At 47.0% G+C, this 14,059-nt stretch overlaps 1 protein-coding gene across 5 annotated transcripts in view; it reads right to left on the reverse strand.

The window, feature by feature from the left end:
* The window catches only part of DAZAP1 (DAZ associated protein 1), a 43,766-nt gene that overhangs the window by 21,541 nt on the left and 8,166 nt on the right, over positions 1 to 14,059 (reverse strand). For 3 of the 5 annotated variants that reach the window (XM_035121060.2, XM_035121056.2, XM_035121059.2), the window contains exons 2-6: positions 9,330 to 9,370; positions 8,457 to 8,623; positions 7,146 to 7,211; positions 5,144 to 5,251; positions 396 to 444 (exon numbers count right to left, since the gene is read on the reverse strand). In XM_035121060.2, coding sequence (XP_034976951.1) covers positions 396 to 444; positions 5,144 to 5,251; positions 7,146 to 7,211; positions 8,457 to 8,623; positions 9,330 to 9,370 — 431 coding nt within the window. Of the gene's footprint in view, positions 1 to 395; positions 445 to 5,143; positions 5,252 to 7,145; positions 7,212 to 8,456; positions 8,624 to 9,329; positions 9,371 to 14,059 lie in introns of those variants that run through there. The other 2 variants (XM_035121057.2, XM_035121061.2) reach the window with 2 other exon arrangements.

Below are 14,059 nucleotides of genomic sequence, written 5' to 3' on the forward strand. Positions count from 1 at the left end.
GAAAACAGATTCTAAGAGCCCGTATGCTCTAAAGGGGGGGGCATAGGAGAATGCATAAGCTTAATGACTGCTTCTTTTCACTCCTTTTCCTTTGCCTATTTGTAACAAGCAGCTAAATTCGGGTGTCAACCTTTTTCTTAAAGACACCTTTTGGGGGCATGGGCAGGTAGGGAGGAGACAGAGACGGACATTTACCGCAACACCTGACTTCAAAAAGCAGCAACACACTGGAGGATGGAATTGCATGAATTACATGTAGTAGTTTGTTCAGTGGAATAATTTCCTGAGGCAATGTAAACAATATAGATATATTGTGTGTTGATGTTGTGAAAGTTTGCCATCTGACATAGGGAGAGGATAAAGAAATTTCAAGGACAAACTAGAGTCTCCTTTACCTCGGGGCCGCTGCTTCTCTGCATCATAGATCATTACCACTTCAGTGACCTAGAAAGAGAGAAGGGGAAATTCTACTGATGAAGCTCCCACAGGAGGGTTAACACACGGCAGCAGGATGAGGCCACGCAAAGAAAGCAGAAGCACAATCAGACGCTTGAGGTGCGGCTAGCGATAAGCATCTGATAGGAAACAAGGCAGATTAAGCCGTTGGCAAGGCAAGTACCCTTCCCCAAGCAAAGGCTGAAAGGCAGAAGATCACTCGTGGCTCTTTCTTCTGTCAGGTGTTAATATATAAGTGCAATAAACTTTTTTTAAAAAAACAAATGGATAACTGAGAACGCAAATGCCAAAGTGCAAACCAAAGTCGCAGATCGATAGAGGGCTACCTCCCCGCCCGTCTTTTAAAAATTCACCAAACAAGGTGCAGCTTAATTGTACCAAAGCAGCAGAAAACACTTCTTGCTAGGAATAGGGAGAAAAGCAGGTGGCCCTGGAGAGAGGACGGATGCGTGAGCTGGAGGAACAAACAAGGAACACAGAGCATGTTTTCTAGCCGTCTTAGTAATTGTTTCAAGCAGACAGAACTCCCCAGGGTGGCAGAGTCTGCTCATATAAACAGGTGACCTGAGTTGACCACCCTTTACTAACCTCTGTACCTCGTTTACTTTTTCAAGGGGCAATCTAGAGGCTAGTGCATGATAAGCAAGGGAAAGAGAGCCTCAAATGACAATCAGGGCTCCTAATAAGACATATTTTTCACCCCTGAATAACTGATGCCATTTAATAATGACTCCCCGAAAAACTGATGCAAGATTGTCACGTTTGGATGGCTAAGCAGCTCTCCCTGCAAATACAGAAAATCTCTCAATGTTTCCCCAAACAGTGAACAGGGCACTGCTGGGGCAGTGGGAGATTCTTCGGTAGTGAAGTAATGGGCTGCCCATTCAGATTTCACAATTCTTTACAATTCTGTAGCTTCTGAAATCAATCTTAGCTGTCACTTAAGCCCAGAGATCCCAGAGGCTGTGATTTCAAGAGAACACTTATTTCAAGTGCATCGCCACCCAGATGGCTGAACTCAGGTGTTTGACCGCAATGCCCAAATCTTTAGATGGTGCAAGAAGTCAGGGAGGCAGGCATATTCCTTCCCAGGCGGTATGGGCTTAAGTTGGCTTGTGCCAAACATCCTGAGAAGTGGGGGACAGGGAGAGAAGATGGCAGCACTTATAGGCTGGCAGTCTCTTCTCATTCTGTGATTTTCTAAACAAAAGAGAAACATCTGCTCGGTTTGTCAGCGGAGTTCTTATTTGAGAACCTTGCAAAGATATTTTTTGAGATGTGTAAGTGTGTGTGCAGAAAAAGGTTTATATTTGAGCACAGGGGCTGCTATCCCCTTAACAGCCATTGGAACAATGCTACCTTGAGACAGCGTCGTTCCAGGGCATTCTGGAGAAATCGAGCCAGGAGGAACAGTGACAAGTTCCAAGAGCTGCCCAGTCCTCAATATTCAGCCCAGCCACGTTCACAGTCTGCAAATGAGGCCTAATCGACAAATCTATACGGATCAACTTACTGATGGCCTCTTTAGTTAGACAAGGAGATAACAAGAGATGTCACCTAGCTAGGCACAAGGGGAAAGAAACTGCCATCAGCCACAAGCTTGAGGGGCTCTGCTCCCCATTTTACAGGTGCTTATGCTGTCCAGCTCAGCCTGCCTCTGCTGTGGCAGGAGGAGGGCATTTGACGCTCAGAGCCTCTCCCAACTAGCCCCAGGAGGCTGAGCAGCTCACATGGGGAAGCTGAGGCTGAGTTGTTGAAGCAGCCATCAGTGGGAAGGAGAAAATTTATCACCCAGCACCACTCAAGGGCTTTTAGGTAGCATCTGCCCGGATGAGCCACAAATGCCCCCCCAGGGAGTATTTTGGGAGCCAAAGGACAACTGCATAATGAAATGGGATACACATGGGTCCACACAGGGCGAGTTAAGGTTGGAAAAGACAACTCGTTTGGCAGGATTCAGGTTACCAAGCACGAACGTAGATCTTACTAACATGGGTCAATTCCCTTTTGGGACCTAACCAATTATACCTTGTGCATTGTCCGCCCCGCCTCACCACAAAAAACCCTCAAACAAACAAGAGCATCACATTTCTGATTCATCTGGGCAAAAGTAGTCATTAGTTGCTGAACAAGTTCAAGTTTACACATTCGCTGTTGGGAAAAGCCAGCTCCCCCTTTTTAATTGTGCATCTCAAGTTGAATTCCAGTCTGCTTCTAAAACTGACCAAACTAAATTTTGCAACCCTGCTCCCCCCCTCAAAGACCTGGGTGGGAAGAGAGCCATTTTTAGTCAGCTGGCTGAAAAAGTGGCTAACTGAGTCCATTAGATTGCAGACCATGTGGAATTCTCGCATGCAGCCCATGGAGGCTCCCCACAGCCCACAGCCACCAGGGTCCCCAGAAAGCTGTGGCCAAGGAACACCCACCCGAGAAGTAGCTAAGCTTGCTGAAAATGAAGGACAGGGTGGTTTAAGATGGGTGCTTGAAGGGGTGCTTCAGGCTACATAAGCTGCCGGGGTTATATATGCACCCCGAGCTGTGTTAGTTCTGCACCACTCAGCACCTCTCCCTCCAGTTACCTGCCAGGCTGTCAAGTGAAAGATTAGGAGCAGGAATGTTTCCAGCACACACAGTGTAGGCCCATGCTTAAAGTGCTTGTGCAGAGGACTGATGCTGAGCAGAGGAAATTCCAGGAATCTGAAGGACTACCAATATTTAACAGAAGCAGGGTACTAGTCCCAATGAGACAGGGTTTTTAATAAAACAAAAACCCAAGCACATGGTGGCTAGGTGAGGTTTTAGAAACCAAAAGGATGGCTGGACAGGCCTGCCCAGGGCTTCAAAGGTTGAGGATGTTTTAATACCCTAGCACAGTTCCTTGCCCACCCTTCCACCTGCGCCTCTCAAATCCATTCTGTTCCAGCACACCCCAGAACCAATTTCCTGGTGCTTCCTAAAGCTGCTGCTGGGACTCCTTAAATTCCTGTGAAAATTTTGGGGTTTGGGAAGGAAGGGAAACTATGAAAAATCAGGACACCTGGGGACTTATTCCAAAGGTAAGATTTGCAGGGGAACAAGGAGGACAGGAATACAGATAACCCTGGTTGGACTTACTCTTATTAAATTCATTACCCACCCTTCAACAGCAGGCCACTCTGCCAGTGCATTAAAATTAGCCCCCCCCCCCAATTCAGTACCAGCATAAAACATACCACTATTTACTGTTTTGGAAAACAGTCAGCTCTTTTCCTGGGTGAGCCAGTGAAAGTTTAGAAATGAAAGGTCCACAGAAACCCAAGCCTCTGAGAAAGGGAAGAGTTCTGGGGAAATCGTGCTTCACACCTCATGTGTTATACTGGTAACACTCCAGGCTTAAACCTATGCAAATCTACTGTTGTGATTAAATAGGTTTTTCTTGTATTAACAAAACCCTGTTTTCAAAGCTTGCTGGTACGATTATTCCTTTTCTTTTCAGGCCCTAGGTGCCTGGAGCACAGAGATAAGGGCCAAAGCATGCCCGGAACTGGGAGTCTACCGTTCTCTCTCTGCTCCAGACATAAGCAGCTTGTAAATTAAGGTATAAATGCAGGCAACCTATGTCCAAATAATGATGAGTTGTTTGATGACTTACCTGCTTTCGGGGTGGGTGGGAGGGAGAAAGAAGGGGGGTGGGGAGGGGGGGAGTGAAGAATGTGGCCAACTTGAGAACAAAGCATGAAAATGATATGTGAACAAATTGCACCTTGACCAAAAATAATCAGAGCTACTTCTGTGATTTGGTATTTTCACCACAGACCAGCCCCAATGAAAATCTCTGCTCCCTGGCTCTGAGAAAGGATGGTCATCCACTATCATAATAATTTATCAGGTGCAAGAGGAGATTGCTGGACTCACGCAACTCAACATATCCCAGCTACATTATACCCTTGTATTAGATTTTGTCATAAGCTGGGAATGGGGGGGCATACTTGTCCAAGAGTGAGGAATGGATATAGTTTGATTAAATAAAATAATAATAATAATAATAATAATAATAATAATAATAATAATAGAATAGGGGGACACTGAGCCCCTCACCAGAGGCTCCAGCTTTCAGGTGGGGGGACCCTAGAAACGGTCAGGGCATCAAGGGAGATATCACACTGGCTGGTCAGTCCACCCCAGAGGGGCAAGAGCAGACTTCATGGCATCAAATTAATTCCAACCAAGGTCTTAGCAGAAAAATTAATTCTGCCACAAAACTTTCGGGTTTTACCGCCACCAAAACGGCAGCGCTCCACACGAGCTCCGCGCTGTGAGCGATTGCTGGAGAGGCTTTTTGGGCGTAGCGAGGGCTGCGCAACCCCAAGAAAACAGTACAAATACACAAAAGCCATGCTGTCTACATTTTGCAAAAATCAGACATCCTTATGCTGGATCAATGGGACTTCCTCTTTGAGAAGAGGCTAAACCATGGACTCAGGATTCTGAAAGCAAACACCTTAGAACCAGGGGCTTTTATGACTAATGCCAAGAAATGCAAGTTGCTTGGTTTTTTTAAAAGGAGCAGCCAGCTACAGGAATATTTCATGTTGCTGAAGCAAAAAATCAAACTGCAGGTGTAAGGGAGGGAACAGAGATGGAGAAGGAAATGGGAGAAAGAAGCTGCTTTCAGGAGACCTGATGCCTGCCATCGCAATAAACTCACCACTCCGAACTTCTTGAAGTATTCCCTGAGCTCTGTCTCGCCACAGTTGTGAGGGATCCCACCAACAAAAATTTTATTAGATTTGTTATCGCTCCTGGATCCTTTCTGCTAAGACAAAAGGGACAGAAATGGCGGCATTAAAACTAGGGTGTATCCTTCAAAGTGACGCTTTGCTCCATGCTTGTGGAAGCGCTGGTCCTTTTGACAGCCAAACAACTTCTGCCTTAAAGGGAGAGGTGCAAAAGGATTCTTTCACATTGGACTTTAAATTCAGAGACGGATCCTAACTTGTCTTGCAGTCTGCAGTTCAGATCCGGCTCAAAGACACACACCCTCCAAACAAACAAAAAACCACACACACACACACACACACGGCCAGACTGCCATATGTCAGTATGCATCTCCACTGCAAATGGCAGAGGGAGCGAGGTATATATGAGGCAGCACCAGTGGGGTGGGTGTTGAGAGATATGGTTTTAATGGGTAACGGTAGAGGAGAAGTCCATTCCTCTTACCATTTTTATCAGTCCTCTTATCTGTAGGGGCTTTTGAGCAAATGCTATTGGAGGGCTAGGGCACCTCCCCAACCCCCAATAACTCAACAACTGAACAATAGCCAAAGTCTTCCTCTCCTACTGGAAGGAAGTGCTGATGTGTTGTGCTACAAATGTGTGTCCAGGTGCTGAAATGAAATATTTGCACGTGGATGGAATCACATCGGACAGAAGGTGAACAATTCAGACATTACCTTTCTTGAAAACCAGCTGCACCTAAAAGGCTCATGCTACTGGAGCAGGCACCTTGAAAAGACTCACCAAGTTAAGTTGCCGTGCGTGAACTGAACTCTGCCTGCGTGTGGAAGTGCTGTTAAGAACACTGTAATCATTTCTTCCCCACCCATGCCTCCTCCATATTAGTGAGATGGGCAGCGATCAAGTACAGCAAACAGGACAAAGGTGAGAAGGGAGGGAAGGATTTGATTTCAAGGGCTGATATCAAGGAAAGCAGAGTTGCAGTATAGGTCCAGAAAAGCTTGGCAGAAAGAGAGGCTGAAGGCATGGCTTGAGAGCACAGGAGGAGAGAGGACATTCTGTGGAGAGCGTAGTTAAAAGCAGGGACAAGGGTGGGAGTGGGAGAATGGAATGGGCCGCTGAGAGCTGACAGGCATGGATGGAGCCAAAAGCAAGGGGACAGTATGCCAGGGAACCTGGAACTTATGTGGGTGGCAAATGGAGACACCTGCAGAAAACCCCAGAGGGCAGATGCGTAGGCAGAACTTTGAAAAAATCCCCAGGCTGAAGAGACTTACCCTACATGCTCCCAACTGACAGGAGGAGCTAACCCAACGGAACCCCTCAGAACCATCTGACTTCACAAATTGAACAAGCACACTAGGACATTCGGTAGACCCTTCATTGTGGTAGCAATTGCGTTATGGAACTGGCTCCCCAGTGAAGCCAGCTAGGCTACTTAACTACAACAAGGGAGGTCAGGAAATGAAGTTTGACCACTAAGACTTTATGGCTAATGCCTTTCCTGGCCTGTGATAACACTTATGGCTCCTTTCTATCCCCCCTTGAACAATTGTTTTGCGGGGAAGGGATAGACATAATATAAACATCAATAATAAATATTCATTGGGCAAGGAGGCATCTGAACACAACAATGTTCATGTGTCAGTGTTAACATGCCCCACTGCAAGCAGCAGGTATACACATATCAAAACCACAGCTCCCCCTCCCCCCCGAGCGCCAGATTGTGAAGATCAGCGGGTTCAGCTGAGCACACTGAAACATGGTTGCTTTCAGCAAGCGGTGACATCTGGCAACCCAGTCCCCAGAGCTTCATTTGTTTTTTGACAGTGCGGCTGAATTTTGCTGCCCTGCTTCCAGCAGGTTAACAAAGCTCCTCGGAATTTGGACATGGGAAACATCAGCAGCTTAGCAAGGGCACTGAGGGATGAAAGAGCAGACAGCAATGCACACCAAAGCGGCTTCCTTACCCATCCCTCCTTTGGTCGGGTTCTCTCTGGCTGCATTCCGCGAGGGGTGCAAGGCTTTGGATCAATCTGTCAAACAAGGGAGAGGGTGAAACAGGAGGCAGGGCAAGCCAGAGTTTTATTTGAAAAGAAAAGAAGACCCGAAGCTGGCTTTGCCCGATGCTGGCATTCAACAAGCAAGCTGAGGGGTGATCAGTAGGTCCTGCCCTCCGGAGGACAGCTGAAACCATCTCTCAAGAAGCCTATGGAGGCAAATCTAACACTGGCAGATGTGTACCAACTCAGCACAGTCATCTTCTCTAAAGGCAGGAGGAGAGAAGGGATGGCAGGGCCTTTCCATCACTGCACAGCTGAGAGACCGGCAATGTTTGGCTCCTCCTCTCCTTGTACATTCTAGCCAGTTGTTATAAGAAACTGCTAACGAAGAACTTGTGCCCAAGCCTCCTTTCTTCTTCTTCTTCCTCTTCCTCCTCCCCATCCCTTTTCCATGCCATGTCTTTGAAATCCCTGAGGGCAGGAACTGATTTGGAAGCTGTCCTAGGAGCCTTTTAGTTTAGTTTAGCTCAAGGGTAGAGTAAAAATGCTTTGGATAAATACAGGCAGGCTAGGAAACTCTGAATCAAAGTGGACCTAGCAGTCGCTCCCAGGGCTGGCTGCTTGCCCACTCCTTCCTAGCATGTAAATGGCCACTCGCCTGTGAGCCAGCGCTGGCAAGGACCAGGGCAGCGAGGCTGCTGCAAACTAGAAAGAGAGCTGGGCCTTAATCCCCTTCGGGAAACTGATGGGCCTTCGTGGTACATGCCAGCGGGCAGGCTGTCAAGTACTGCTTTGCTACTCCCAACGCTGGTGGACTGATTCGCAAGCCTGCCTCATTTACGCCACACTTTCATTTTGCAAGCGCATGAAAGCAGCCACCTGCCAGACTTTGCAAATCCAAGAGACAGCAGAACACACAAGGGCAGCTACTTAACTTGGTGTGTCCTGACCCAAGAGATACTTTGGGGTGGTAGCAATTCCAAAAAACAGGAAAAGAGGGTTCATCTAGCAGTCAAGGGGAGAGGGGAATCTCACTGTTCACCACCCATGATATCGTGAGCAGATGTTAAGATATGGGGGACAGCATATAAGAGAAGGGCTGAAAGTTCCCCTAAAAGCTGAGTTCTAATTAGGTTTGGCCTCAGTTCGGTCACATATGGAAGGATCAATTGCTCAACCAAAGCTTTTAATTATTCAGTCAGTCACAGTCACAGCTGCCTGTTTAGCTTAAGAAATAACTGGAAAAGCAATCACTCCCCCACCCCACCCAAAACTTACATTTCGGCCATCTAATGTGTGAGGCCTGCTGGCCAGGACTGTCCCCACACAGTTGGGATCTTTGAATTTGACGAATCCAAACCCTCGCGACTGATTCGTCGTCTTGTCTTTCATTATAACACAGTCGACAACTTCCCCATACTGGGAAAAGTAGCTGCGGAGAGTTTCTGTTGAAGAAGCACACATACACACACATACATTTCGTTGAGGAGGATTTGCCGGGAGACAGAACGTGGGCAGAGACGGAAATAAATGCACCCCCACAACACACGGTCTCAAGCTGGCTTCCACCTTTTTGAGAACATAAGGAAAGCGTGCAGGATCAGGCCAACAGACCATCTAGTCCAGCATTCTGTTCTCACAGTGGTGAACCAGAAGCCTGTGGGAAACCCACAAGAGAATGATGGTTTCAGGATGGATGGCAGACATAGCCCCTGCAGGGCAACCAAAACAAATGCTTGAAGTATTCATTACCTTAAAATGGCTTCCCGGCCATTCAGTGCTTTGAGAAGCAGCAGAACGCTGTTCAGAACAGACTCATAGGGTCCACAGAAGGACAGCTTAATGGTGGAGGCAAGACAGCCAAGGCACAAGGAGCAATTTGTAGTTATAGGGAGGCTCGTTTTAATAAGGCTTGAGGATTTGTACTCTCACTCACTAACCACTGCCCTCCCAGTAGCTCCTCACCCCCATCTCTCAGACAAGCAACCCACCTTGCAGGCTGCATCTGAGGCTACACTGGCCACAGGGAAACCCCAAATGCTTTGGCATGAGGCAGCCCTCTCAAAGCCAAGATACAACGAGAGCAACAGCCCAGAGGTAGGGGACCTGAATTTTAGTAAGATGTGCACGATCAATTTAGAAAATGGTTACCTTGCGTGGTACTCCAGTCAAGGCCACCCACAAACAGCTTTCTGTAATTCAAAGAACACAAAGGTTAGCATCTGCTCTGTGAAAACAAAGGCCCCTTGAAATCTGACAGCCCACAATCTACATTAACGCTCTTCTAGTAAGGTGCTATACCATAATAGGCCTTCAGAGGGGTAGCAGTGTCTGCATGCTTTGTAGACTGTGAATGTGCTCCCACCCAAGAGTTACCTCAACACTTTTACTTACCTTATGAAGCAACATGTCTGAAAAAGCAAAATTTCTTCTTGATCGTTACTCCATCACACCATTGCAAAAAGTACAATATCAAGATTGTACGGAGTGCTGGTTTATATATATACACGGTAGATATATTTTTAAAAGGTGTGCCAATACTTTACAGTCTGAATCTCATTCCACCGAGCTGCCCTTTGAAGAAAGCCTTTGTACTGCCCCTTTCACCAAGACCAAAACAGAGGTAGCAGTTTGCCAAGGCAACCAAGAAAGGTCACAGCTCAGCTGATATTTCAACTTCGATCTCTCACTAACACCCTATTCACTAAACCACAAAGGCCCTGGAAAGCCATTCTGGCAGGCTGTTTGTTTCCCCTAAATGGATTCAGACAAACCGTTTGTGCCTCAGGAATTGAACTGCATCTCGGAAAGGTATCCAGCAAGTAATTCACTACCAGCAGCAACAACTTTTTGCAAGTGCCCTTTTATTTTCCAGGCGCAGAGGAAGGATCTCACAACTGCTGCAGTGCTCAAGCGATCTACTCAACAAGTACGCCTCGCCTATGCCCAACTTAGGGCTTGAACTGCCAGCAGAGGGCCTGGCAGGCTCTCAATCAAGAAAACCTCCTCGATTTTCTAAACACACTCGCGCCAGCACTAGAACCTTAGGTGCATGGTAACACAACAGTGTAATTTGAACACTAATACTGTCATTTGAGCATGGGAACACTAGGACTGTGGCTCATTAGAGCTTCGAAGCCAATGGAACTATTACAGTGAAACAGTTATTCACTGTACCAACGGTGTGCCATGGGGTAGGGAGAGGCAGAGCCTGGGGTGCTCCAATTCCCACCAGCCCCAGCCATACATGAGAGATGATGGGAGCTGGAGTTTAGCAACACCTGAAGAGTCACAGGCATTTAAGCTTTTTGTGCCCTGTCCCTCTATGCTAGAGATGCACACCTGACCCTCCCTGTGCTGCACAGAAAACTATTTTCAATGTTTTAAACTCCAGCGCTGGAACAGACAAATCTCATCATTGTACCCCACAAGGAGAGTCAATCTTCAGTCTAAGTGCCTGTCACAGGCGCGGTAGCGGCTACTCTAGAGTAACGACTCCTCCAAGCGTTGTCTTTTCATGCTTTTATTTAGTGCTGATTATCTACAGTGCAGAACAGTGCTATGTACATGTTGTCAGTTAGGGGTCAGAACCTCCGAATGGAGGTTCGCGCGTTTTCTTCCAGCAAAGTAGTCTAGGCATACTGAATCTCCGCCCCCGTCGTTTCCTGCGCAGTTCCAGGGTCGGCGGGATCGGCTTTCTTCCCTTGCCTCCCACTTCCCTTCCCACACTAGGCATGGGCTCCGCTACCTTGCCTGAGCCTCGGTCACCGCTTCCTGAGTCGCCGCTGGAGATATCTCCCTCCCCACTAGCACTAGCGCTGGGCGACAAGCTGGTGCTCAAGATGGGAGGGACCTGCCTGTAGCTTCTGTCCCTCACAGTGCCACATGTAAAAAACAAACAAAAACAACCCCAAAGACATAACTCTAAACGCACACACAATTTGTGGGGACACATATCCCTCCCCCACAATATTAAGGCAAACAGTACCATCCATCAGCAGTGCAAACGGCAGCACGCTCTGCTTGCACGCCATATGGGTGGGAGAGGAACTGTTGGGAAAACACCAACGGCAGAGACAAAGGCTTCCCTCAAAGGTGCAGCAATTCAAGACCCAGGCAGCATCAGCTTCCCATCACCTCCAGCACCAGGATACAGCTCAGGCTGACAGATGCTAAAAATCCCCCCCCTCCTCCAATTAACAAAGTTTACCCCTCAAGGGTATAGAATCATAAAATTGTAGAGTTGGAAGAGAAGCTTTGCCTATTTATCTTGTTCCCCCAAACACTTCTGGGGTGGGAAAGAGAACAGAGCAAGCAATTAACTCTTTGAAATATTTTGTTTACGTCATGTGCAAGGAAAGCACTTGGGGTTTATTGACAAAAGGAAGGGTTGGCAACTTTCGGTATCAACAGGATGCCCAGTTCTGGACAAGAGCAAGCTTTCAGTTCATATTATATTCAGTCTAAGATCCACTATTTGGAGGGAGGTACAGAACAGTGGGTTGGGGGCAGGGGGAGGCAGAATCAGAAATGCCTCTGAGCACATGCTCAGCTAAGGAATTGGTTTTCAGTAACAGAATTGAACTCAGCTGTCACTGGGCTAAGAGGAGGTAAAACCACAAATAGAGGAACAGACCTCCTGGCTGGCAAACAAGTTATTAGTGAATCCCCAAACACAATGGCATGATTAACCCCATAGGTGGGGGAGCCAGGTGTATGGCAGGAGCTGCTGAAAGAAAACTTAAGCACCACAAAAAAACATCTAATTGTGTGTGTGCTTCTCTAGGGAAGCAGGAAGTCTTCAACACAGCACAAACGTGGCTCAAGTTAAAGCAGACTCAAGCCAGACAAAAGAGGGAGGCCAGACTATAGGTCTCTTAAGTGGCCCTCATCAGCCTTCCCTAACCTGGTGCCCTCCAATGTATGGGTTACAACCCCAAACAGCCCCAGCCAGCTTGGCTGCATGATGTTGAAGCTGATGGGAGCTGCAGTCCAAAAACACCTGGAGGGCACCAGGTCAGGGAAGGCTGCTCTCCAGGGTCTCAGGCAGATGGGTCTTTCCCCAAATAAGCTGGTACTTATGCTTTTTAAACAAGCAATGTTAGGGACTCAGGTTGGGACCTTCGGAATGCAAAGCGGATGGCCTGCTACTGAGATGTGGTCCCTGCCCAGACATGTTCACCCATTCGGGTAAAGAAGTCAAATGAGCACACTGTTTTTGCCTTAATTATGATAAACATTTCAGCAATAAATTAGGACAGGCTGTATTTTCCAAGCCAGACAGTGTAAAGTTCTTGGGAAGCTGTAATACGGTAAGAGTATGAGCACATGAGGTTCAGCAGAGGGATATGACCATGGCCAAATGACAGGCACACGGGCTGGGATGCAGAGCTATAACACAAATCTTCCCCACTGGCGGGGGTGGGGGGTGAGGAGAGGAGGAGTTATATTGAAAGTGCTATCTATATATATTTTACAAATAAATACTGTATATGAATGTTTAAGAACAAGCATAAAATCCCTTGCTGATCTTAACCTAGCAGCTATGTTGTGTTGATTAAGTTGTGGCTGAGAGGATTTGACTCCTCAGCTGGTGCTAAACTACTTTCTCTTTTACTCAGGATTCTAGCTCTCATGGTACAAGATGCTGTACACAACCATGCAGACCATGCTTGGAAAATACTCTCGTCTGCAGCCCAGCATTAATTGTGCTTCTCTACTGCTCATTACAGAAGCATCCTTCTCCTCTATCACCAATTATTGTTTCCCAAAAGCATACAGAGAGCAGGTGTAGAAACTCAGTGTTAGAAACTCAGATACCGTGTTTCTCCGAAAATAAGCCATACCCCGAAAATAAGCCATAGTGATAGGCAGTTTAACCTTGTAGGTCAGACTGGACCATACTTTAAAAAAAAAAGGCATCCCCTGAAAATAAGCCACCGTGGGTTTTTTGCGGGGATTTGAACCGCCAACCTTCCAATCGGCAAGCCCAAGAGGCTCAGTGGTTTAGACCACAGCACCACCCGCATCCCATCTACAACTCTACAATTCATTCACTAAGGGACAACTCTAGCCTCCACCACCATCACCCAACCCCAGGAAAAGACGAACCAAGCACACCTCCCCACGCAGAGAAGGCAGTTCTTTTTATATCCGTTTCTCTGGGCACCAAGATAAAAGAACTACCCTACCCGATGACTAATGGCTTTGTCTTGTCAATTTGATCCAGAAAACTGGATCTACTCCACAAGTGAGCCACACCCTAAGGATGGTTACCATCAGACAGACAAGACTCACTGGAAGCTAGTTCTAAGTGTCATGGGAGGCTGAGCAACAACAGGTTCTTTGAGGGAAATTTTGCTTCACAGGACACTTATGACAGCATTGTGAACTTCCATCATTGCTGGTATCGCCAAGAAGGTAGAACTGGAACCTAGTGTCTAAGGCTTGCTTTGCATGTAGAGTGACCCAGGCTCGATCCAGGTTGACATCTCCAGTTAAACAGGAGCATGTAAAAGGCCCCTTCTGAGCCCCTAGAAAGCCACTTCCTGTTTGGGTAGAAAACACTGGGCAGGATGGACAAATAGCCTGACCTTGTAAAGGCAGCTTTCAATGCTCCTATGATCTCAAATGCAGGCAGCATAGACAACATCAGAAAGTGGAGGCAGGGGAAAGTATTCTATTATTATTATTATTATTATTATTATTATTATTATTATTATTATTATTGCTGCTGCTGCTTTATCATCAAGTAAGCTTTGCATGAAACAGCTCTAGGTATTAAAACTCAACCCAGCCTCAGGATCATTTCACATGGTGCTGAAGAGCAAATCTTCAGGAGAGTGCAGTGACCCAAAAGCTCCACAGCTTTGCACCTAGGA

The sequence above is a fragment of the Zootoca vivipara genome, chromosome 6, assembly GCF_963506605.1.
Source record: "Zootoca vivipara chromosome 6, rZooViv1.1, whole genome shotgun sequence".
In the NCBI taxonomy this organism is placed as follows: Eukaryota; Metazoa; Chordata; class Lepidosauria; order Squamata; family Lacertidae; genus Zootoca; species Zootoca vivipara.